Below are 23895 nucleotides of genomic sequence, written 5' to 3'. Positions count from 1 at the left end.
CCCGGCAAGCGCCAGGGCACGGGAGGGACACCCGCTGTCGGCGGCACCTGCGCCATGTGTTATTCAATCCCAGTAGTCCCAAATCTCCGGGAGGCTCTGGGGCAGCGGGAGATGCTCTCCTGCCAGAGCAAACTCGGGCTGTTTTGCTGGGCCTGTTGTTTAACACGCAGTCCACGGCAAGGCTGCCTCGCAGACAGCTTTTCACGCCTTGCATAAGGCTTTCCTCCTCCCTCCCTCTCCCAGAACAGCCCGACTCGTGTCAGAAATGGCTGCTGTCACAGACTGAAAAGCCCAAGGCTGAAGCGTGGCATTTTCTACCCAAGCTGTCTCCTCCTTTCAAGGTGGGAGCCCGCCCGCTGGGTGACTCAAGTTGCAAGTTTCCTTCTTAATAACGGAGTCCCCTGTGACGAGTGTCTAAACACCACCCCCACGCCCCTCGCTTTGGAGGTTTCAGGAGACAAGTCCCATCTTGTTGCCGTGCCTTGCTGGAGCACCCTATTTGGGGACCGACTCGGTCACTGCCCAAACACCCGGCAAACATTCCCACACCCGGGCACCACCCCACACCGGCTGAACGCGGAGTGCCAGCACCTCCTTTCCTCTCTGAAGGCTGACGGAGGGCATATCCCCATCCCCGTGCCCTGCTGGGCTCCCTTCCCCTGCCGCTTCAAGGCAGGGAGAGGGACATTTCACCTCCCCACACCCTTCAAGGCTCCCTGAGACAGCACAGGAGCAAATCCCTCAGGAAGAACAAGGCTATACTAAGCCTTTTCCCTAATCCCTGCCCAGGCTGCGCAGCTATCGGCTGTAAACCAACCCCAGGCCCCACCGCTCGGCGTACCTGCACCCAAAAAGGGAAAGGCTCCGTGCCTCCCTGCGTCACAGCCGAGCAAATGCAGGGCAAGGATCAGGAAGGCACATACTCGCCCTTGATTTTCCATTTCCAGAAACGTGTCTAAGGGCAGAAGCTTGTGCGTGCTTCAGATAAATGATTACAAGGGGTTTGAGACACAAAGGGGAAAAAAATAGTTTTGTTGCTTAGCAGAGTGTGACAGTCACGTGGCGCCCAGCAGGCACGAGCAGCAGCCCAGCTCCCCGGGCTCGCAAAGCCAAGGGCAAAGACAGCGCAAGCTCTTCCAGGAAGAAATTCGGGCCAGAGGGGCCGAGGGGGCGTTAGGTAGGGATGCTAGCAGGAGAGAGCAGCCAGTACCAGCTCCACCTTTGGTTTCCTCAGGTACATTCAGAGCAGCTTCCTTCAACAGCTTTCTGAGTCGGGACAGGGAGCTGGGAGCCACCCCTGGAGCAGGAGGGCAGTGGGGCTGGGGGAAGCTGGGTGGTGACACAGCCATCCGGCACACATCGGGTGGGACAGGCATTTTGGCACCTTCCTCAGCACAGAGGAGCCATTTCATCTCCTTTTGGTAAAAAGCAGCAGCTCTCTCCGACAGAAATTCTGATTAAAGCTGAGCAATGAGAGGTTAGAAAGGGCAACAAAAATCAGACCTTCATCATCACCGCTTGTTCTCATGGCCAGCCTCGAGCCCACCCCGCTACTCCCAGCAGGGACAGCATGGCCTGCACACACACCTCGAGGTACCCCCGGATAAACCCAAACTGGTTTGCACAGAGGGGAGAGAAATCACCCCAGGAACAGCACCCCCTCTGCAGAAACCCCTGCCTAGGAAGGCTTCGGCTACCCCCTGCAATGACGCCAGACAAATCCCAGCCTGGAACTGCCGCAGAAGCCGGGTATTTTAGGAACTCCGCTGATTGACTGAAGGCCCGCAAGGCGCCACATGCTGAAGGCAAAGCGTTCAGCTCCCTCCTCTCGCCTGGAGAGGAGAGCCAGCTCTCCCCCCTCCCAGGGAGCTGAATCACGGCAGGACCTGGGAAGGCCAGGCACACCGCCACTTTTTCCTATGCCGCTGCTATTCTCAGCCATGCCAGAGGTCAGGCAGACAGCTGCCCGCGCTGCATTGCACAAGCCTGGGCATCACTGGGCTATTCCGAACCCCGCGAAACCTACGCGGCGCACACCACAAACCAGCGACCATGTCTGCGAGAGGAAGACACCAAGTGCCAGTGCATCTGAAGGCAACAAGGAAAGTAGCTGCATCCCTCCTCGCCCGGGAACAGGCACAGCAGAAGTGATCTCTCCCCACCGAGCACACACCACACGACAACGGGTTATTATATCATGCTTTTAATACAAACTTAAAAAAATCTGGAACAATAGAAACTGTACAGATTTGATCAACCTTTTTGTTCTTTTTTTTTGTTTTTTTTTGTTTGTTTTTTTTTTGTTTTTAACTAAATCTCTAGACACACCAATGTCCCGTTCCAAAATATTGCACAACATTCTGAATACAAAACTCTGATTGTATTCCTCCTTCGCTAAATAAGAAAAAAAAAAAAAGACCAAAAAAAAAAAAAAAGACAGCAACCCCCTTGGTTCCCCCTCTCAGTAGCCCCCTTCTTGGAAAGAAACCCAAGCAGAGCACACACAGTAACCCTCCGCTCGGAGACATACAGACTTCTGTCCTCTTTCACTCCTTCTCTCCCACAAGGCAACTGTCGATTCACTCCTCGGAGAGGGGCGGGAGGGAAAGGAGGGAGGCTGAGTAGGGAGAAAGGAATCTTCACCTCTTCTTTTTTTGTTTAAAGTTTTTTTCCTGAAAAAATATTTTTTCTCTCCTCTTTTTAAGAAAAAATCTTGAAAAGAAAAAAATTACAGTTTTTTTTTTACGTTAGAAATATACATATATTATATATACCTCTTACATTTTACAAATGTAGCAAATTATTCAATACAAACAGACATCAACAAAAAGAACACAAACCCATAAAAAATAAAAGTTAAAAAAAAAATTCTCTCTTCTCTTCCTAAGAAACCAGGTAAATTAGTGCAGGTTTTTAAAAAATAAAATTGAAGCTGAACGCCTACATCCAAGACTAGAAAAGACCCGAAAAGGCCGTTAGTTTCCATTGCTGCCTGACACTGGAGGAACGTTTCTGAAGCACGCTTTTTTCCTTTTAAGATACAAAGAGGTTGGTCCCTCCTCTTTTCCTCCTTCCGCTCACACCACTAATTTTTAAAGCAGGTATAATACGTGTGGCAGGGCAAAGCGGCATCAAAGCTTCACACACACACAAGCAGGTGGCCAGGGGGCATCCCCACCTCTCCCTGTGCTGGAGGAGAGCACGCTGTCCCGCAGCAGCGGCTCACAGGTGGCTTTGCCAGATGTGGGGACAGTTGAGGGGGGGACAACTGGACCTGGGTCCCACCACGGCAGGCTGAGCGCCCCTCGGTCCAGTGTGGCAAGTGGGCTGGCACTCAGTAGCACACTCCTAGGGAGAAGTAGGGGGTGGCAGTGGTAACATCCCTAAGGGGGTGGGGGGAGGGTGTTTAAAAAGAAAGAAAAAAGAAAACAAGGGAAACCCAACAGCTCGGCCATTCCTCAGGAACTCATCCTAGTCTGGAAACCTGCATGGTTGAGGCCATGGGCGCCAGTATGGGGGAAGCTCCCTGGGCTCCACTCTCCTCGCCCACCTGCCGTGTCGGTCATAGCTCGATGGCAAGCAGCCTGCTCAGGAACCCACGCTGGGCATGAGGTCCGGACCGTGCCTCCCCCAGTCACCCAGCGAGGGGAAGCGTGTGCTGGACAACTCTCCTTGAAGAGCTCCGGGCAGTGGCAGTCTCCCTAGGACAGACCTCTGCAAAGGCTCATTGGCAACACAACTGCAAGAGGGCTGGAGTAGCTTCATCTCAGCTCAAGGGAAGGGAGCAGGAAAAGCAAGAGTTCAAGTCCATCTCGCCTGAAACAGGGATGTCTGGAAAGAGCATGTTGGTTTGACAGATACAAGAGAAGTGGGTTTCAGAGGGTGCTCCAGAGACATCATTAAAAGAAAACCAAACCTCAAGTTCGGAAGGCAGCAAAAAGCTTATTTTTCATTTAAACTGAGAACTTCAAAGATTGGAGTCTCATCATCTCCACCTCTCTCCTCTTTGCACGCTTACATACTCCCACAACAGCCTCCAAGGAGACCTCCTTCCCACCTGGAGAGCCTCCACCCAACCTAGGCAAGAAGCAGCCCTCCTTCAGCTTCTCATGAAGGTGAGTTTTGGAGTCCCTAATGCACAAGCGACCTAGCTGAAATGCCACTACTGCCCAGCTGCAGTACGTTGTCCCAGGGAAAGCTGCAGCGGCGTTCCCAGATCCCGGCCTTGTGGCAGGGAGGCACCATACATTCATACGTTGGGACGGCCGCTCGCCTTCCGAGTGCCTGTACCTGCTCTGCTCTAAGCCTGCCACCATCCACGCTGACGTGATCTGGCTGGAATGATGAGCTGATGCTAGGTGCTTCCCTTCCACACCAGATCAGCCACCTCCTCCCGCTCCTCCAGAAGGGCAGGGGAGGGGATTTAGTCAGGTGTGTACCTGGCTGAAAGCACAAACCCTTATGCTACCACTCCAACAACATAGCCCTTTCTCTTCCTCAATAGTAGTGCTGCCTCTCTAACTGAAAAAGAAAGGATTCCCTCCCCAAGGCAAGGAGATGAATTCACAGCAGGGAACAAGAACTCAGATCTCAGACACCACCCCAGGTGGATGCTGGTCCCTGCTGCTGGGGAGAATGTCTGGGAAGCAGGGGCAGGATCCAAGTGGGGCCGCCTGGCTCAGCACCACCTCACCTCCCCCAGCCGCAGGGGCAGGCGGGTGGTGTTTCTACACCACAGGGTTGTCACCTGGACCAACCAGCCAGCCCTGAGAGGGCATGGAAAGGCCCCCTCGCTCACATGCAGAAGGGGACAATAATCACAGTCACTCAGTTCAAAGTGCTGTCCTCCTGTAGCTGCAGCTGGAAGTGCGGATGAGGAAGGGAGCAGTAAGAAGCCATTTCACAGTAACACTCCTTGCTACGTGCTGGGAGGAGGTCAAGGAGAAGAGTTAGTGCTTTTCAGCACACAGACAGAACAGCTGACACCAGCCCGGCCTGAAGCAACAACAGCACAACGGTCTACGCCCGTGGGCACAGTAGATGCTCTCCGTCTACACGCAGAGCCGTAACAGAAAAAGCAGGCTCACCCACCCACTGCTGGCTAGCACGCAACAACAACGTGTGTATCTCCACCGATACTGACTCATCCTCTCCCCATGCCTCCTCCAGCCTCCAGCGAGGTGGTACAAAGAAGACATCCCTACACCCCGGTGGAAGGACCCTGTGTCCAGCGCTGGGAGGGGGTGCAGGTCATCAGGAGCATCGTGACCTATGGTTGCACCAGTCCTGGGCTGGGGTGGGAGGGAAGGGGGAACACAAACCGAAAAAAATCCCAAGACTCATTTAAGGAGTAAAAAAGTGAGTAGGAAAAAAGCACAGGGACTGAGTTAAAAAACAAGTCAGTGCTTCAGGAGCGTTGCCAGCACAGCGCAACAACACTGGGCTTTCTCTTTTCCCAAGAAGCTATATTTATAAGATTTGAATATTTTCTGTATATTTCTATTTTTCTTTTCTCTCCCTCTTTATTGTTTGTTTTGCTCTTGTTTCCCCCCCCTCCCTCCCCGCCCCAAAATACTCTCCTTCCTTGTGTTCAGTTGGCCAGGACGACAGGCTGGAACGACTGGCTGGGATACTGCATGGCATTCAGGTTGTAGCTGAGTCCTTCCACGAAGGGAGACTTCTCCAAAAAGAGGCTGTTGGTGCTGCCACCGAAGACCTGAGCCATATCAAAGGTACCACCCGTGCCGGTGTTGAACTGCGATGCCGGCGGGATGCTGCTGGCCTGGCTCTCACTGGCAACACCATCGAAGAAGAGACTGCTGGCTCCCGGCGACCCGCCGCTGTAAACGAACTCCTTGGCATTGGGGGAGAGCTGCGACTGCGGGGCTTGGCTCCCAGCGCTGCCGACGAAGTTCAGAGAGTGCATAGACAGGGAGAGGCCCTTGTGCTTCAGCAGGTTGGTGGTGGGAGACCTGACCATCCTCGGCTGCTGCCCAGCCCCTGCTCCGCCGCCCCCTCCTCCAGCTCCTCCGCCCTTCTTCATCTTGGTAGAGCCGAACTTTGTGGCAGCAAAGGTGGCAGTGGTGAAAGTGATGGGCTGGGCAGAGCGAGGGATGAAGGTAGGGCTAGGCGACTGGCCGAAGGAGGGGGACGGAGAGTTGGACAGCGAGTTGTCCTGGCTGCCGATGGGGACAAACACCTGGGCGTCAGGGTTGAAGCTGCTCTTGATTTCTTTGTCCAGCTCCACCACGCCGCAGCCCTCGCTGTCATCCAGGTAGAGGACCTTAACAGAGCCCTTCTCGCCAATCTGGTAGGAAACCTCAAAAGGATCGATCCAGACACTCAGCTCTTCCGGCACATTGGCACGCACATCCTCCACAGCCAGCCCGCTTCGCTTGGCCGCCAGCTCCACCACTGGATCCACTGTCTCCCCTATATGAACACAGCGATAGCCAGATCCCTTCAGAGGCTTCTCTGGGTACCAGTGACCCTCATATTTCTTCTTCAGCAGGCGCTCTAGCTCCTCACCAAACAGGTCTGCCCGCCTCCGAGGAAGCTTGTTGTACAGGTATGAGATGATGAAGTTAAGAGCAACTTTGATCTCCAGATGCATACTCCCTTCGCAGCAAGCAAGTCAGGGCAGTGTATTAAAAGAGACAAAATGACACGCACATAGACAAGATTTGGCTCCAAAGAGACCTAGGGAAAAAGAGAAAAGGATGGATGAAGATGAGAGAACACAACAGCTCTCCACCTGTTAAGATAAACAGCCGCGCATTTTCATTAAGGAAAGCGGAACAAGCAGTTTGCACAAACACTAACAAGCAGTGATGCTCTCTAGGAGGATCACCCCAAATCTACTGTCCCTCAAAACAAAGAGATGCTGGTAGGGAGGAGTCTCCCTGGTCCTCTACAGAAGAGGTAAGGGTGTAGCTACTATCCGCACATAGGCACGTACATTGTACTTACCTCATTGCCAAGTACCGCTGCTGAAACCCAGCGAGCCAACTGTCTGCTCCAGCAGAGCTACTTCAGCACATCTAACATGCCTCTCTCTGCCCTAGCACTTAGCTGCTTCCAGCACGGCTCACCTGCACCAGCCTCTCTCCAGAACACAAGTGCACCACCTGAACAGCCTCGTGACTCGCTCAGCAGCTTGCGCAGAGACCTGCTCGCTCTCAGGACGGCAGGGACAGCCTCTCCTCCGGGAGGCTGGGTGGCTGTGCCGGGTGCCACGTCCTGCTGGCACAAACGCAGAAGGGACAAGAAGCAGCGAGGGAGGGTGCTGAGGCACCAGCTGCCAGCCCGTGTTTACTACCCTCTTGACTGGCAGGCACGTATCTTATTAAGCATACGTAGTTGAGGCTCTGCCTTGCTACAAGCCTAAAATCCCAGTTTAACTCAGGTAGGGGGGGAAAGGGGGAAAGAAACATGCAGAGTCACAAAACACACACGTGCCAACATCCTGTCCAATACAGTTCACATCGCTTATTCCTGGGCAGAGGGACGATGAGCTCTGCCAGGATCAGGTACCTACTTCATAAAAACTGAAACTGCTTGCCAAAGACTGAAGTAATCCTCCTTCCCTCATGAGGAAGTCTCTGAAATGGAGAGAACCCACAAAAGCACAATGCAAAACCACAACACTCAACTCTCCCATTATACGCACATTTGCAAACAATGTTCGTCTGAGTACAAAAAAAAAAACCCCAGGTAGGTCACCACCACACTCTGTCACCCATCCAAAGAAAACAAATCCCACAGATATTTTAAGAGGAAGCACACTTCCAATAGCCTCCACGCCTCTCTAGGGGGAAGCAGAATATCCAGTTTTTAATTGGCAGCTTAGTCAGAGGCTGCCTTGTCTTCAGCTGCCCTCACCTTGCTCAAACAGACACACCATGTTCAACCGTCTTCCTAAAATGGGCTTCAGGGATGCTCTCACGCAGCACTCAAGCCAATGTTTACAACTTGTGCCAATTATTTTGGGGGTGGGGACGGAGTACAAACATACGGTGTCAGCATTCCCCTGAAAAACCGGGAATCCCGGCAGCACAACCAGGTATCCACGCTGGTCTAGGTCAGGAGGAGAAAAAAAAAAAAAACAAAAAAAAAAAAACAAAAAAAAAAAAACAAAAAAAAAAAAACAAAAAAAAAAAAAACCAACTGACCAGACTTGTTTGCTTGGTCTAGTTTAGCGGACAAGAAGGATTAAACACATTTTAAAGAAACCCTCAAGTATTTTGAGATTTTGTTACAAAAAAAAGGCGGGGGTGGAATTCTATGCTTTTTCTGTACCAGTCTGAGCTCAGAGAGGCTTGGCTTCAGGGTGACAGTAACCAGAAACAGATGCCACACCTCAAGTCCACCAACAAGGTGGTCAGTTCTGGAAGGAGAATCCCCTTCAGGTTTGATTCAGCGACAAGAAAGAAAACACCGGAATGAGGGTATGGAAAAGAGAGGACAAAGTCTTGCCTTTAAAACCTGCTTTAAGGATTTACTGTAGTGTAACAACTTTGGGCAGGTCATCGAGACCTGACCAAATTCAAATAAGACTAGATCAACACCAAAGGAATATGCAACCAGAGTTTTTCAGAGAACAGCAAGGATAAGCCATTTTCAGAAGGCAGGAGTCTTGCCACAGAGACGGAGCCCTTTCCAGAGACAACGGCACAAAGCAAACCCCTGAAAGCGCACATGTTAGCAAGAGCTTATACAGCCCATGCTACCTTAAGGGGGGGATTACATGGAGCCCTCTTGCTCCTTTGGCTTTGAGGCATCTGAGGGAGAGGACAGCTTGGGATCCCAGCAAATTAAGCAGGAGGAGAAGAGCCAGTTTTGTATGTCTTTTAATCTTGTGTGATAAATTCTAGTCCAGATGCAAAATCTATTAAGAAATCAGAAATTACAGATTGGGAAAGGAGAAGAGACCAGAATTTGTTACCACCCTATTTGCAACACAAATGCCTCAATATACTTTGAGGAGCCCACATCCTCATCAACCTTCTGCAGAAGACAGCGAGCAGATACAATTATAAATCATTGCCTCCTTTTTTCTTTTATTTAAGAAGTACTCCCCCTTCCTAAAAGGGGAATACTGTGTACCTTGACTATGAAAAAGATGAGTTAATTAGTCTAATAATATCAACAGCTGCCAAGGTAGCTGACACTTGTAGAAAGCACAAGAAGTCAGAGATACCACTGACTCCTCTCAGGTTGTTGACAGTAGGCCCCTCTCAATCTCTTTCTATTGCACCAGAATGTGATAACATAAAATAAAAGATAAAAAAACCAAACAGCTGAAGCAGCATGGCTCCAAGACAAGAAACAACTAAATATCAACTGTAAAAGGTATTCTGACAAGACTTCCATGAAGAGAGGCTTGCCCACACTGACAGGATCTCCAAAGCAAAGGCGTACTGTACCGTGGGCAGAACACAAAGGGCTGTTCCTCTGCGGAGGAAAGGCAGGAGCCCACCCAGCCCCCACCGCGATCAGCAACACCGAGGCACTGAAGGAGAGAGAGGGGCCAAATAACCCCTTGCATCAGAGGAGAGCAAACACGGGAACCATGCCCTCTCCTCCTGCCTGCGCAAACACAGCGGGTGACCTTGCGAGTATCCCTCCGGCCTCCCGAGAGAGGCCTGACTCCCTCCCCGGGGAACCGGCTGGCTGCTGCTGCTGCCGCCGCCTCAACCCCTTTGAAAGCGGCCTTTCGAAGCGGGCGACCACGACGGCCTGTAGTCCCAGGGCAGGCCACACCCGTCCGGAACACGGGCCCCCTTCACACCCTTCGCCGCCCCAACCCGGCCCGGAGGGACTCCCACGACTCGAGGCGAGAGGCCCCGCGGGGGAACCCACCCGGGGAGGGCGGCCATTTCTGGTGACCCGGGCGGACAGCCTCGCCCCCGCCTCCCAACCCCGCCGCCGCGGGGCGCCCTGGGCGTTGTAGTCCTCGCCCCCACTCCCCGCCCCGCGACCTACTTCGCCCCCGGACTACAGCTCCCGTCGCGCCCCGCGCCCGGCCCGGCCCGGCCCTTCCCTCGGCGGGGCAGGGCCGCAAAATTTTCCACGGCACATGCGCCCTGGCGCTGCCCACGGCAGGGTTGGCGGGGGGAGGGAAACACGCCCCGTCGCCCGGCGCTGGGGACCGCCGGGCAGCCGCCCCCTTCTTCCCTTCCCCTCCCTCCCCTCTCGGCGGGGACGGGGAGGCGCGTCCCCACCCCACGGCAGCCTCCCCCCCCCGCCCCACGGCTGCGGGATGGCCACAAGCCCCGTGTGTCGTCCCCGTCTCTCCAGATCGCCAAACCACGGTCCCCAAAAAAAGCCCTTTGATGGGGGGGGGGGGGAGAAGGGGGGGTGAAGATCCCGTCCGCCTCAAGGGCGAGCTCCTGGCCCCGCGCACCCGGGGGGCCCCCGAGGCCTGGAGGATCGGGGAGGGGGTGGGTGGGTACGGGCCCCCCCCAGACACCCACCCCCACGAAGGTAACCCAGGGCCCGACCTTCCCCCGCTGCCGCATGACCCCTTCCCAGCAGCAGCGGCCGTGCCCGCGAAGGGCACCTCGGCCGGTCCCCCCACCCTCGCCGCCTTCACGGGGGTGACAGGGCCCCTCCGTCGGCGACCAGCCCAGCCCAGCCCCGGCAGCGCCTTTGTTGTCGCCGAGATTCTCCCCCTCCATCCCCAGGAGCCGGCGGGGGCTGCATCTACCGTGAGGGAAGGGAGACACCCCAGCGGCACCCCCGCACCCCCAACCCCCCCCACCCCAGGGTGCCCGCCACCGCCCCCGGGCCCGGCCGGCCCTTTTCGGGGCTGAGCCGCACCCCGTCCCCCTTCAGACTGGGAAGGGGGGGTGACGGGACGACGACACACAAAATGGTGAACCGGGGCACTGCGAGGCGTCAGCGACCCAATGACTTTCACACACACCCCCCCCCCCCCCGACACCCCATTAATCCCCCCCCTCCCCGGGGGGGCTGCAGCCGCACGGCCGCTCCGCGCACGGATAAATTACCCGCTGGAGGGGAGCGATGAGCCCCCTCAGGCCGAGCCCACAAAGGGGGGGACAGGCCAGGGGGACCCGGCCGGAGACGGGGCTGTGAGGGAAGCACCCCCAGCCCCACTTACTTCGTCCTTGGCTCCAGGGCCGGCGGCTGTCGGGGGCCGTGGGCGCTGCCGGCGGAACCTGGGCGGTGCGTGCGAGTCTCTGCCCCGTCCCGTCCCCTCCCTCGCCTTATCCCCGGCGGTGCGGTTCCTCCGCGGGGCGGACCCGGGGGCTGCGGCGCGGGCCGGAGGTGGTGCGGGACGCCCGGCGGTGGTGATGGTGGGGGGTGCGGGTGTCCGGTGCCCGTATCGTCGTCGCCGCCGCCTGCTCGTCGCCCCGCCGGCCCGCAGCCGCCCGCGCCCTGGCCCCAAGTGAGCCAACTCACTGCAAACTTTCACCCTTAGCAACCCCGCGCAGGGATCCGCGCTCCCGCCCAGCGTGATGCGGTCGCGGAGGGCGGGCCGGGACTACTTCCCCCTCCCTTAGGCGTCCGCTCGGCCCCACCGCGCCGCGGAGATGGGGGGGGGGTATGGGGATTAATTACCCTTTTTCTCCCCTTCCCCCACCCCCCCCAGCGGGGGACGCTACCAGCCGCGTGGCACCGCGGAGCGCCCCGACCCCGGGCGCCAGGGGCAGGAAGGGGCAGGGGGTTTAGCGGGGATGAGGATTGACCTGAGGATTTCCCCAAGCGGCTTAGCCGGGGGCGATGGCCGCGGGGGAGGACACCAGCGAGGGGATCGAAGGAACCGGCCGGCGTTTCCCCCACCTCCGCACATGGCGGGTGCTGGGCAGGAACAGGCCGCGGTGGGGGTGGGGGGAAGCTAGTGCCGCCGGGACCCGGCTCTGTGTCAGGGCCGGCACCGGGGAATTCGGGCTCCCGAGGGGACAAGCCCAATGCACAGCCCCAGTGAAGCCTTCAAAAACTCCGTGCTGAAAGCCCCAAGCCCTGGGGGTGAGGTGCCCAGAAGGGCGTGAGAAGGTGGAACCCCGGATCCGTTCCTCGCTGCCAACCCCCCCGGTCCAGCGACACCTCCTCAGGGGACAAGGCGGGGCGAGGCCTGCCGGTGCCACCCCAGGGACGGCGGGAGCAGCCACAACCACCCCTACGGCCCCGAGCCCAGCCGACACCCCTCTCCCTGGCGGACTATTTTGTCTCCACACGCCTGTGCACCTCCGCCCTTCAGCGGTGGGCCGGGCCGGCCGCGGCGGAGGCGACGAAGCCGCAAGGTGCGCGAGCGGCGGCCGAGCTAAAAATAACTACGGCGTGTTAGCAACAGCCTTCCCATTGGCTGGCCGGGCCCGCCGTCGCTTCCGGATTGGTGCGCTGCCTCAGCCAGTGAGCCGAAGGGGGTGTGCGCGGCGGGGCGGTGCCGGGTGCGGCGCAGGTACTGCCGGGAGTTGTAGTCGCCATGGCGGCCGCGGCCTGGCCGACCCCGTCCCGCACCGTGGGGTATTGGGGGGATCCAGGAGAGCCAGGACGCGAGGCGGTGTCGTGCTGCCCTGGGGACGGACAGCCGAGGAGATGAGCATCCCTGAGGCCATCGCCTCGGACAGACACCGCTTGCAAAGGGCTCTTGCTGTCCACGGGTGAGGCAGCTCCTGATCCGAGTGATGCTCCAAGCAAGCGGAAGGGACACCAAGAACGGCACTTCCATGAGTTTTCCTCAGCATTGGAACAGGCGGACTGGGGAGGGAGAACCCGTGACCAGTGCACTACCACAACCCCCGCCACAGCGGGGGCAGCTTGCCCAGCCCGTGAAGCGTCCCGTTTCCCAAGAAAAATCCCATCGTGGAGTCACGTTCCGTCATGGAATCACATTCCATCTTGGAATCCTGTCTTCCCAATAACACAGTCATGTTTGAATGTTTAATTCATTGCCCGTCTTCAAAAGGGACAAAGACCACAGACACTTCCTGAGCTGCTCCATGTCCATCCGGTTAAATAATTCTCCGTAGCAACTGTCTGCCAAGTGCAAAAATACGAAGTCCCTCTCCCGCGCCGTTTCCACAAAGATCCTTGGCACCTTTCTGGGTTTGGTTTGTCCTCCCTCGCTCAGGAACTCTTTACCTTAGGTACTGCCTTTGCCACTGAAGAGGACTTCTTCTGAAGCCAGCCAGCACCAACCCGTCAGTGCTCTCCTCCCTAGCCCCAGCGCTACACCACTATCCTTGCTCATTTTCCCACCGATTTAAAAAAAACACAAACCAAAACCCAGTAACTTTTGAAGCTTTTTTGTTTGTTTTTTTTTTTTTTTTTCTGCAGGGGAAGGGGGAGGCAGAGAAGGGGAAGATTTATGAGAGCTATTATGAGCAGCCTTATTTTCATCACTCCTAGTTTAAAAGGAATTTAGTTACAAAAGAACGCCTTTTTTTTTTTTTTTTTTCCTTTTTCTAATACTCCCTTGCTTTGCTGGAAACAAAAATCACGCTGTCAGCCAGATATCGGGAAATTAAAACGACTGCGCTATTTTTATCATCATTAAGGGGGGGAAAAAAAAAAAAGAGGCAATTACATTTCTAAAATTCTATTGTTGTTTTAATAAGGTGTTACTAAGAGGGTGTTACACATTAGGGCTCTTTAAAATACTTGTGCCTTGACCGTGCTCCTTTAATTATCGCGTCGCCCCGGTACACATGCAGGCAGAGGAATCCTGTCACAGTACCCGCTCATGCATTCTCGGCCATTTGGCCATTACGTCAAAGCAAAGCTACCGGATCACGTGCACGCGGGGAGGGAAGGAATCGCCAGGCCGCCGCTGGGGCAGAGCTCGTTTTGCTGGGTTATTTGATGCCAAGGAAGGGCAGTCAGGTTATAATCGAGCGTAATTAACACCGCCATACCCTGAATCTTCTTTACATTCAAGTCACATGACGACCTCAAGGAAATGAAAAATTCTTTCCTGCTATTGAAAATAGGCAAACAACATCTCCAGCTGATCCCCATAATGAGAAAATAACAGCTCCTGTGCAGATAAGGTTTCAGAAGCAGGATTTTGTCTATACAATTCCCGCAGGGAAAGCTCACAGACAGACCTGAGGCCTTTGCCTACCTTTAGTGTTCTGGTTTTTTTTTTAAAAGAAAGGTAATGCTTTGGGCTCAAGGGCTTTGTCAAGACAAGGTCTGAAATGATCCAAAAGCCTGGAGGTGCGTTAAGGAGCTATTTGCTGAGCTGGGCTGTAGGTTGCGACGCTGGGGGGCTGGTAGTCGGTCTGAAGAGGCGTCTAACAGGGAACATCTATATTTCAGAACGCAGCAACGCCTTGTTAGTACTGGCAACAAAGAGGACAATTACTTAATAGGCCAAGAGGTCCCATGTCTGTCCCCCCTGTGTAAATATTTGAAATTAGTTTTTTTACTTATTATGTAACATCCTTTTGATTTATTAAAAAAAAAGGAAAAAGAAAAAAAGAGATAACCCTACCTAGAAAAAGTAATGGCAGGAAGACACATTTAGCTCCATGCAATTAAGGTTTGCAGCCAGCACCACAGGGGTTCAGCTGCCGCAGAGACGCAGCTCCCCTCCTCCTCCCACCCTTCCTCGCAGTTGTGAAGCAAGTGCTTCACAGCTGGCAGCCAGGGAGCCCCCGAATCAGGATACTTCAGGCTCCAAGGTCTGATGAAGCCCTTCCAGAGCCTGGCAGGCAGACAGTAGCGGGACAGTCTGGTCTCATTCCCCCCCTGCAGGGAAGCTCGCCCTTTTAGCATGTGCTCCGGTCTCCAGCGCTGCCAGGAAACCTCCTTCTACTGAGCAAGTACTTTAAAAAAAAATCTATTTAGGTAAGAAATATTGCAGATCTCTAGGGGCCCTGCCTGGGTTTCATTTGCTGGCGAACAGAAATCATTACCATGCAGGCAAGGCTGAGTTTTTCTGGGCTACCCAACTGTATCCATTACCCTTGTCTGAATTAGCAGCTTCAGGGCAATGTCCCGTCCGTGCTCTGAAAGTACCAGAAAGGCAGCGGCGCTGAACTGCTCCGAGCACCAGCAGCGTTTGGCATTCTCCCCAGAGCTGTCTGAGCAAACAAGGCAAAGGGGAAAAAGCCTGTCCCTCCCTCTCTCCACCTGCCCAGCGACTCAGAACAACTAGAAATGGCAGCTTAACTCCCATTGCTGCCAGAACGCAGACCAATATACCCAGCAGTCAGAGTGAGGGCACCCAGAGTGCCAAGAAAATAAGTGTGCTCAGCCATTTTTGGGGGTGGGGGAAGGGATGGGGACACTCGCGTCTCTATAGCAACCCCAGCCTGGCTGATCCTGCTAAATGATCGGGAACAAGGGCTGCTCTAAAATTAGGTCTTCTAGGGGTCCCTGCTCCAGGGGCAATAACTCTTTGAGACAAAAGAAATAATTCAAACTTAATTTCCCTCTACCTTCACCCAACAACTTTTGTTATCTTAGAAACTTCCGGGAAAGGAAAAAAAAAAATGTACAAACCTTCTGCATTCTTAGTGTGATAATTTGGGCAGCCTGACTGAGAGCAAGTGATAAATTCTGCTTGAAGTGATAAAGTTCCAGGTACAAAAAAAATCTGCATGTCATGCCCTGCTTTTAAAGAAATACAGAATTTAACAGGGCTGATAACAGTTCTGACATGGGCTTCCCAGTCAGGAACAAGAGGCAGCTGTTTATTCAGATAGAATTCCTTTGAGAGAGTGGGTTTGCCGTAACCAGAGAACCAGTTTGCTCTGAACATCTTGGCAAATGGCACCCACGTTGGTAAAAATTAACAAGAAGCCGCATTAGGGGACCATGGTGCGGGGAAGAAGCCATGCAGATACTCTAAGGACAGCAAAAAGCTTGGAAGAGAAACCTGACAGAATTAATAGCTGGGTGTAGGAGAGGGAGGAGCAGCTGAGATGGCTGTAGGACCAGTCATAGCCAGAACCAGCTGCAGCAGGAAGAAACGACTTTTAAGGGAAGGATCACCACAACTTGTCTGCCTGTTTTTGCTCTTATCCTAAACACCTAAATGGCTGGAGCAGGTAGAAGAGGCATTTAAGCCAGAGAGGAGTTACAGGTATCACTACTAACCTCAGGGGCATGATACAGGCTGTGCACCCTGAGACTGTGCAAAGAGAATCCCGTTACTGTAGCTCGGCTCGGGCTATGAAGACTTTAGGGACTACAGGGCACACCGAGCAAGGACCTTAATTTAACCATCTGAGGAGTGCATGCATTAGTAGGGAACTCAGTTCCGCCTCCACATAAAGGTGCCCATTCCCAGATCTCTGCTGAGCCAACAGACTGCTTTTAGCCTCTACTGGTATTTGACAAACAAGCAGCCTCTGGTTTTCAGCACGCATAGGGCTAATAGCCTCGAACACAATAGTTGGTTTCCAGTTACAGCAGGGAAGGCTTTAACTTATTCACAAGAACAGGATAGCGAGTCAAATAGCTTAGTAGGTTTTAGAAAGGGATTGGATGTTTGCGTGGTGAAACAACATCCACAGCCGCATTAGCTAGGATAAGGGTTACAAGCTCAGCGATCCTCACGCTACAGGACAAAATGATCAGTGGCTGGGATCACAGGCAGACAAAAGCGATAGCCATTCCCTGAAGCTCCTTGCAGCAAGGTCACATGGCCATAAGCAGGCACTGTCAGAAACCAGATAACCCATTGTGCAGTTCTAGCTGGGCTAATCCTGCGTGTCCCCAGAAAGCTCCAGAGAGGCTAGGCACAGAATGAACCACAGAGAAATCCTTGTTATTAAAAAAAAAAAAAAAATTACCCAAAAGAAGCTTTATTGGTATGCATCCTACAGAAACGGTTACAAGAAAGGGCCTTGGATTAATCTGTCAAAGAAAACACAGAACAGCTGTGGTCTCCCTAGGAAGGCACCAGCCATAAGCAGGTTCCTTACAAAACAGGGCAGCATGGAAATATACTGGAAGGAGGAGTGGGGGAGCAGACACACTGGATTGGTGCTCTGTTCTTCAATAGCGATGTGTGGGGCGGTTTCAGACTATTGAGAGGCGGCCTGGTAAGAACAACTGCAAGGTGTTTCCCCACACCAGAAACGGCACTTGATTTTTACTGAGCTGGTCTCCTCCATGTATAAATATCTGCCCACCACAATTTTTATAGCAAGCTGGGGCAGCTACTAGTAGAGCTTCTGAAAAGGCAACAGACAGTAATCCTCATTTGCTCTTTCTGATAGTCAGTTCTGATCAGGTTTCAGTCCCCACTCAGTCTGTTACTTCTCCAAGCCCAAGTATACTACTGAATTTGTACTGCTTTAGAAAAAAATAATCAACCGGTTTTCAATAATAGTAAAGTCCAGAGGTGTTCCAAGACTCTCCTGCCAACCCAACAGGAGATGTAGCCACGTACGGATAGGATCACCTCTTCTTGAAGCCATACTTTTTCCTTTCATAGAAGAGATCTGTCTTGGAACTGCCCAGGTTGACAATCTTAGGGCAACCATCTCTCTGTGAGAAGAAAAGAGGATATAAGTTAGGAGATGAGCAAACAGAACATCATCACTTGCATAGTTCTAGTAGGTTCTCAGTTCCCACGCTCCCCACCCTGTCCTCAACACACATTTCGAACACCTGTGCAGACAAACTGCCCTCCAATTCTGGTTACTACCAGCAAGAGGGTGGAACAGAGAAGAGGACGGATGCCTTTATAACATTACTCTAGGACATTCTCTTCCTCAGGGGGAAGATGGAAAACAGCTCGTATAACATCAGCAGTTTAATGAAAAGGATGCTCAGTGCCTCAAGACTGGATTCTTTCTAAATTAGGATACACAGGACTTATAGGGCCCAGAGGAATAACCTTTCCCTTCCTTAGCCAAAAAGAATCTTGTTGCTTTACGTGTCACCAAGCCATTCTTGTGTTTAGGGACTCCTCTCAGCTGTGGCAGCAGAACTGAATCTCAGACTTCCTGCATCCTGGATTGATTACTGCAGAGGCTGTATGGTCATCTTGGGAGAGGACAGCTCTTCACAGCAGCTACAAGGGTAAGTTCTTGTACCTGAATTCCAGTAGATGGTGAGAAAAAAGCCACAAAAAAAGCAAGAAGGGAGCAGGGGAGACCCACCTCAGTGGGGTAGCTGCAAACACAAACCAGTGAGATGTATCTCTCGGTGTACCAGCAAACATTTATCCATGGGCTACCTGAGCCCAACATCTGCGTAACTATTGAGGGCAAAATGTTGTGGCCAGCAACAGCAGCTGTGGGGCCCAGCAGGCAGAGGAACACGTGTCCTTGGCTGTTGTGTAAGCCAGAGTGGGTTAGATTTAGAAAGGCTCTGGGCAGGTATGAGCTGCTGTAGAAACCGCACCCAAGCTGCCCCACTGATACCTGCTCCTGTGCAGCAGATGTAACCCAGTGCGGAAGGTCTGCATGGTGGAAATATAACAGGAGGGGGTTGGGGGGAAGACATCACCCGTCCCCCATACACCTGCCACAACCCATCTCTAGCTACTGTCTCCTTATTTGATTTTGAACCTCAATAGGACTCTTCCAAGCCTTGCCTCCCACGATCCAGGGAGCCTGTGACAATCTTGACAGCATTATTGCAGGGCTCTGTTCATTCTTCCACCTCCTCCTAAGGAGGCTGCACATGTGCATGCTCCCGTCCCTGGGAAAAGATTACTTTTTGCAATTCACAGGTGACAAGGCAGGATTTTGGCCCTTACCTACAGACAGAAGTGGGGTGAAACAATACCTCATTCCTCCCTCCATCAGAACAAACAAACCAAGAGTAACCAGGCCCTTTGCCTCATGCCCAACAGCGTTCCACCTGCTCCCTCCGTTTTAGTATTTGCTTTTTTTGTTCATTATCTTTTTCAGTTTTTCTCTGAGGATGACAGAAGGGCTGTGACTGAAACCTTGGAGTGTTAGAGCTTCAGGTATAGGGCTCTGTCCATCTGCTTTTCTGATTCACATCAGCACCAGCTACCATATCTGTGACAGGCAGCATGCTTAACTTTTCTTGTTCCGGGCACTCTACACCTGTGCCAGCACTTTTCAGTCCTGCAAGTCAATCATGCCAAATCTGCTGTTTCAGATCTGCAACTTCACATCTGCAATAATCCCTAACAGTTGAGTTTGCTGGTACAGAGCAACTGCCTTCACCCACTGCAGCCTGCACCCAGCTGTCAAAATACCTCAGTTCTGACTTGTCATTCTCCTGCTCCTCCAGCTCTGTTTTCTACAATCCTTCCTTGCAGATCAGCTGGCTATTTCACATCTGAACCAGACATGATAAGCTATTGGTGAGCTTAGGTTATGAAAAATACCTGTCGGGAATCAGTATGAACTGGTGAAAATAAAACCAAGTAAAATAACTCATGACTTATCATGCCAGGTGTCTTGGTTCCAGAGGCAAGTGAACAAAACTACTGTTTCTCACAGCATTTCCAAAGTACAAGGCAGCACCACCACAGCACTTATATCCATATTTAGATACTAAGAAAGATTATGGTCCTGTCAGATCTAATGACTAAATTCAGATGAGGACCCGTCCCTGTCCTGAATTTAGCTGCAGGCCTCTAGAGAAAACGTAGGCTTTGCAGAGAATTAAACCAGCAACTCACTCATCTGAGCGTGTTCCTCTAAATCAATGAGCCATTATCTCCACGTGTTCTCCACTGTGCTGGAAATGGCATTTGCAAAGCACCAAAACCCAAACAACCTTTAACAGACACTCTCACAGCTATCAGGTCTGTATTCTGGAAATATCGCAGCTGTACGCATCATATTCTTGCTTCTCCCTAAGATCCTTCTACCACTTAATTTGCAGTTTTTCCCCTCCTGCACTCATTGTGTTGGACACTAACAAATACCTTATAGGGGTGAACAGCTGCCTTGTTTCACATGGGCAGTGGCTATCTTTCAGCACAAGAAGATTAAACATCACTGACTACAGAAATAAGGGAACATTACACCAAAAAGCGTTAGCAGAAAAGGAGATGTCTACGATATAGGCCATTCCAGAAAATAATTAAAAAAAAATAATTATATCCCACTGAAATTATACAAGAAACTTTAAACTTGTAAAACACAATTAGTGGTGCAGACACAGGATACTAAGATGTAACTTTATGTTGTAATCCAAAAGAAAACACAGGTGGTGATTCCATAGGCCTTACAGTGTCCTTGGTCAGTGGCTGATAATGGACTTCTAGTGAGGAGCTGCTGCTACCAAAGCCTCTGCGGTGTCTGTAATATCTCCAACCCTGCTAAAACCTAGGCTGAGAGATCTACCAAGATAACTTCAACATAACAAGCAGTGTGGGGAGGAAGTGAACCGTGAGCGTGCAGTGCAAAGTTGTCAAAGATCCTTTGAGATGAAGAGAGTTACGAAACCTCAAAATGCTATAATGCTTCAAAATGCTTTGCAAACACAGGGAACTACCGACAGTTCCCTGTGTAGGTACAAGGTACAAGGCAATGAAAACCAGTGCCAATATTGGTAGTGGAACCCAAGTGTCCCATGTCCCAGCACTAATTTCATTAGCTCCAAGCCCCTTAAAGATAAGCATGGCTGCTAAATAAAGACATAACCAATTCAACAGGAGACTGGATGACAACATACATCTTTTTCCTGGATGGTACACTCCTTGCAGTAGTAGGCATCAGACACTCCCGGACCCCCGCAGATCACACAGCGCCCTTGGTACGAGCCGTAGTTACACTCATCACATATGCGCACGAGAGTGCAGGGCCGCACATAGGAGTCACAGATCACGCATTTGCCATCACCTGCAAGTACAGCAGAGTCTTTGGTTACAGAACGTCCTTTCCTCCACCCCCACATTAAAGAGGAAAAGGTTCCTAGTCAAAGAACTTGCCTGTACACTCAAAGACAATACAACTGAACTGCAGAAATTCATCTTGCAGTTACAGGGTGAAAGTTTATATTTGCACACAGATCTGAGAAGAACGAGGGCCAGTAGTCTGCAATATTTGAGTTTGTTGTTTTTTTTAATCATGCAATCACAATCAGAGAAGAAACACAAAGTCACTTCTGTGATTAGCCAACACCTGCTTAGATCATACCATTACTTTTACTCTAAAACTTTTCCTGAATTTTTGACTCATGAAAAAATGCTGGACTGACAGGACTAGTGTCCTTACCTACGCAGAAGCAGCAGTGTAAGCTTCTCCCACATCAACAAAAGTCTGGAGTTACTATCCTCAAAGAGATGAGATAAGAGATTGTACCCGTGTGGTCCTTTTAATCCTTCATCTGCGAGAAGGCCAAAGAAAGGGCAAACTGGCATAAACAGCCATTTCACAAAACTTGCTCTTGCTTTCTCATAAGGAACTGAGTGAAACTCAAGTACTCATATCATACAGGCAAGCAGCCATCAGATGCCATTGACAGTCTCTGCTGTGCTGGACCTTATCCAAGACACTGACCTAGGGATGAAAAGCTTCATATCCTATTACCAGTTCCCAAGGCATCTAATTCTGACTCCCACAAACAGCTCATCTAACGTGCTCTTAAATCTCCATCACGACAGCCCTCAACTACTACCAATGGGAACCTGTTTCACTGCTGAGAGCTCTTGAAAACAATCTTGTTGCTTCAGACTGTGCTTCTCCCCACTTTGCTTATTTTCATACTATTTTTGAGTCCAAACTAGTCATCTTATTTATTCTGTTGCTCTACAAGGATCTAATGACAGGTCATACTCTCTCTTCTCTTCCACAGTTGAGCACTGTCATTTGATTCTGTGGAGTTTTTTCTGCTCTAACTCTACATGTTCCCTCCCCATTTCTTATTCTCTTAGATGCTGAAGGGAACCTTTCTCAAGGTGTGAAGAACTCAGATTACAAATACGCATCTTTTTTTTTCCTGCTTTGAAATAATCAAGCCAATCATTCTGTATTACAGATTACAAAGAATCAATCAAGAAGTCACTGCAGTCTCAGCTACTGAAAATGCTTTCAGCATATACACTGGAACAGCATGCATGTATTTGTGTGACAAACTATTTGAGCACACAACTTTTTAAGTATTCACTGATTCATACTTGCAATACACAAGTAACTCTTCCCATCTCAAGAGACATCAAGTTCATGGTTAAAGCAAAAATAGAATCAAATCCCCAAATCCAAACTGTACGCTCTAACCACAACACCATGTTCTCAAGCAACTATATGTAGAAGCTATACTTACATTTTTCACAAAGTCTTCCAATTGCTGTAAGAAGAAAAAGAAGAAAAAGAATTATTTGAGGCAGAAGCAGGAGCTTGAATATCAAATAATTATGTTCTGCATTGAGCAGTTGTTTTTTTTTTAAAAAAAACAACCAAAAATACTAACCACAGAAACAGTTTGAGCATAAATACAAACATATTTTCAATAAACAATATATATCCTCCTGCAGACATTTACCAAGATCGAAATTTGGATGCACTGTGAATGTGCAATGACACCCATTGGCAGTAAGAAAACCTACATTCATTATTCCATTTCAAACATAGCCAATATACCTGACCGAAGGAAATCCTATAAATGAGTCTGCTCATGAGTTTTACACTGCTTTTAATGAGACAAAAAAAACCCACAACCAAGCGTCTATTTGATTTAAGGCAGCCCAAATACCTTCTTCACTTCAGAGTACAAAGATAGATAGATATACCTCAGAAGTCTTGTCATTTGTCTAGGAAACTCACAACAATGATGTCAGTAACTTGGATAAATGCCACAAATACCAAGTTCTAAAGAGCAGATATCCTCCTTTACAAAGACTAAATAGCGATTCAGTTGAAATTTAAGGGTCAGGGTGGAAATCAGGCTGGAAATGAATTTTCAACATAAATAGACTGTTAGCTGCATTAACTATTCTAAAAAGAAGTTTTCTAGAGACAATGCAGCTGAATACTTTGCGTTTACAGTTCTTTCAGAGAACTGCATGTTAAATTTGTTTTTCCCAGGAGTAAAAAAAAAAAAAAAAATCTGGAAAAGGTATCTCAACGTCTAAACTCATATAAGACTTCTTCAAAACTTAGCAGGGTGAATTCTAAGCCAAGTGACAAGAACAAAGCTCAATATCTGACTACAGGTATAACTTGCAAAATAACTTTATCCTGCAGCCAGGAAGATGCTCCCAGTGCTGGCTGAAGCCTTCAGCTCATTCTCCTGGCTGCACTGGCACCGCCAACACAAAAGGAGTAAATCAAAATCGTATTTTTCTGCGTACAGCCATCAACTTCACCTGCCTCCCCACACACATACGTGAGGAAGAAGAGGCTGCTGTAACGCAGGCATTAAAGCCATTCGGCTCTACTGAGAGAGGCCCGGGAGCACCTGCACCTCAGGACGGGCCCCGGGAGAAGTACCCGGGACGGGGTCAGGGACCCAGCCCTTCCTTACAAAGCCTCTACCCCCACCTCAGGAGAAGAACCCATAAAACACGGCAGGACACCGCAATAAAAGCGAAATAAAATAGGGAGGGAGGAGCGAGGCGGGCGCCCCTCCCCCCCGCCAGGCCTAACGGCCACGCGCGCGCGCCTAACGGCTGCTAACTGCAGACCCCCGGCTTCCCCCGCGCCCCCCGGCCCCGCAGCGGAGTGAGGGGCGAGAGGTGATGGAGGGGGCCCTCCGGGACTCACCGACGCCCGCCTGCTTGCGGCAGAAGATGAGGTCCGGGTGGTGCTTGGCCATGGCGACGCCAACACCCGCCTGGCGCGGCTGCCCCGCGCGCTCACCTCCGACCCGCGTGCCCCGCCGGTCCTGGCTGGGGTGAGGACAGCGCCTGCAAAAAAGCGCCGCCCCCAGCGGGAACGCCGCAGCGCGATCCCGCGGAGGGCTGCCGATAAAACTCTGTCCGCGGAGTGCTCCGCCGTTAACCTTCTCCCGCCTAGAGAAGACCCGCGCCTTGCCCGG

At 51.6% G+C, this 23895-nt stretch overlaps 2 protein-coding genes across 2 annotated transcripts; both read right to left on the bottom strand.

Annotated features, from left to right (window-relative positions):
• Window positions 1-2187: 2187 nt before the first annotated feature.
• TOB2 (transducer of ERBB2, 2) lies at window positions 2188-11477 on the bottom strand. Its single transcript, XM_074578015.1, has 2 exons — window positions 11126-11477; window positions 2188-6699 (listed from the first exon to the last, which is right to left on the bottom strand). The coding sequence occupies exon 2, from the start codon at window positions 6611-6613 to the stop codon at window positions 5591-5593; it is 1023 nt and encodes a 340-aa protein (XP_074434116.1). The 5' UTR covers window positions 6614-6699; window positions 11126-11477; the 3' UTR covers window positions 2188-5590.
• A 5276-nt stretch (window positions 11478-16753) lies between these two features.
• PHF5A (PHD finger protein 5A) lies at window positions 16754-23730 on the bottom strand. The gene is made up of 4 exons (XM_074578001.1): window positions 23622-23730; window positions 22183-22206; window positions 20593-20759; window positions 16754-17472 (listed from the first exon to the last, which is right to left on the bottom strand). The coding sequence occupies exons 1-4, from the start codon at window positions 23671-23673 to the stop codon at window positions 17383-17385; spliced, it is 333 nt and encodes a 110-aa protein (XP_074434102.1). The 5' UTR covers window positions 23674-23730; the 3' UTR covers window positions 16754-17382.
• Between the last annotated feature and the right edge of the window lie 165 nt (window positions 23731-23895).

The sequence above is a fragment of the Larus michahellis genome, chromosome 1 (assembly GCF_964199755.1).
Source record: "Larus michahellis chromosome 1, bLarMic1.1, whole genome shotgun sequence".
Lineage (NCBI taxonomy): Eukaryota > Metazoa > Chordata > Aves > Charadriiformes > Laridae > Larus > Larus michahellis.
This window is presented reverse-complemented; position numbering and strand designations above follow the sequence as displayed.

Bases quoted from the DNA above. Each gene is read 5' to 3' on its own strand.
- PHF5A (XM_074578001.1), bottom strand. From the start codon at position 23,673: ATGGCCAAGCACCACCCGGACCTCATCTTCTGCCGCAAGCAGGCGGGC. The intron at 20,760-22,182 runs GTAAGTATAGCT...CTGTACTTGCAG, and splicing joins TGGAAGACTTTGTGAAAAAT to GTGATGGCAAATGCGTGATC. The intron at 17,473-20,592 runs GTATGTTGTCAT...TTCTTCTCACAG, and splicing joins GTACCATCCAGGAAAAAGAT to AGAGATGGTTGCCCTAAGAT.
- TOB2 (XM_074578015.1), bottom strand. From the start codon at position 6,613: ATGCATCTGGAGATCAAAGTTGCTCTTAACTTCATCATCTCATACCTG.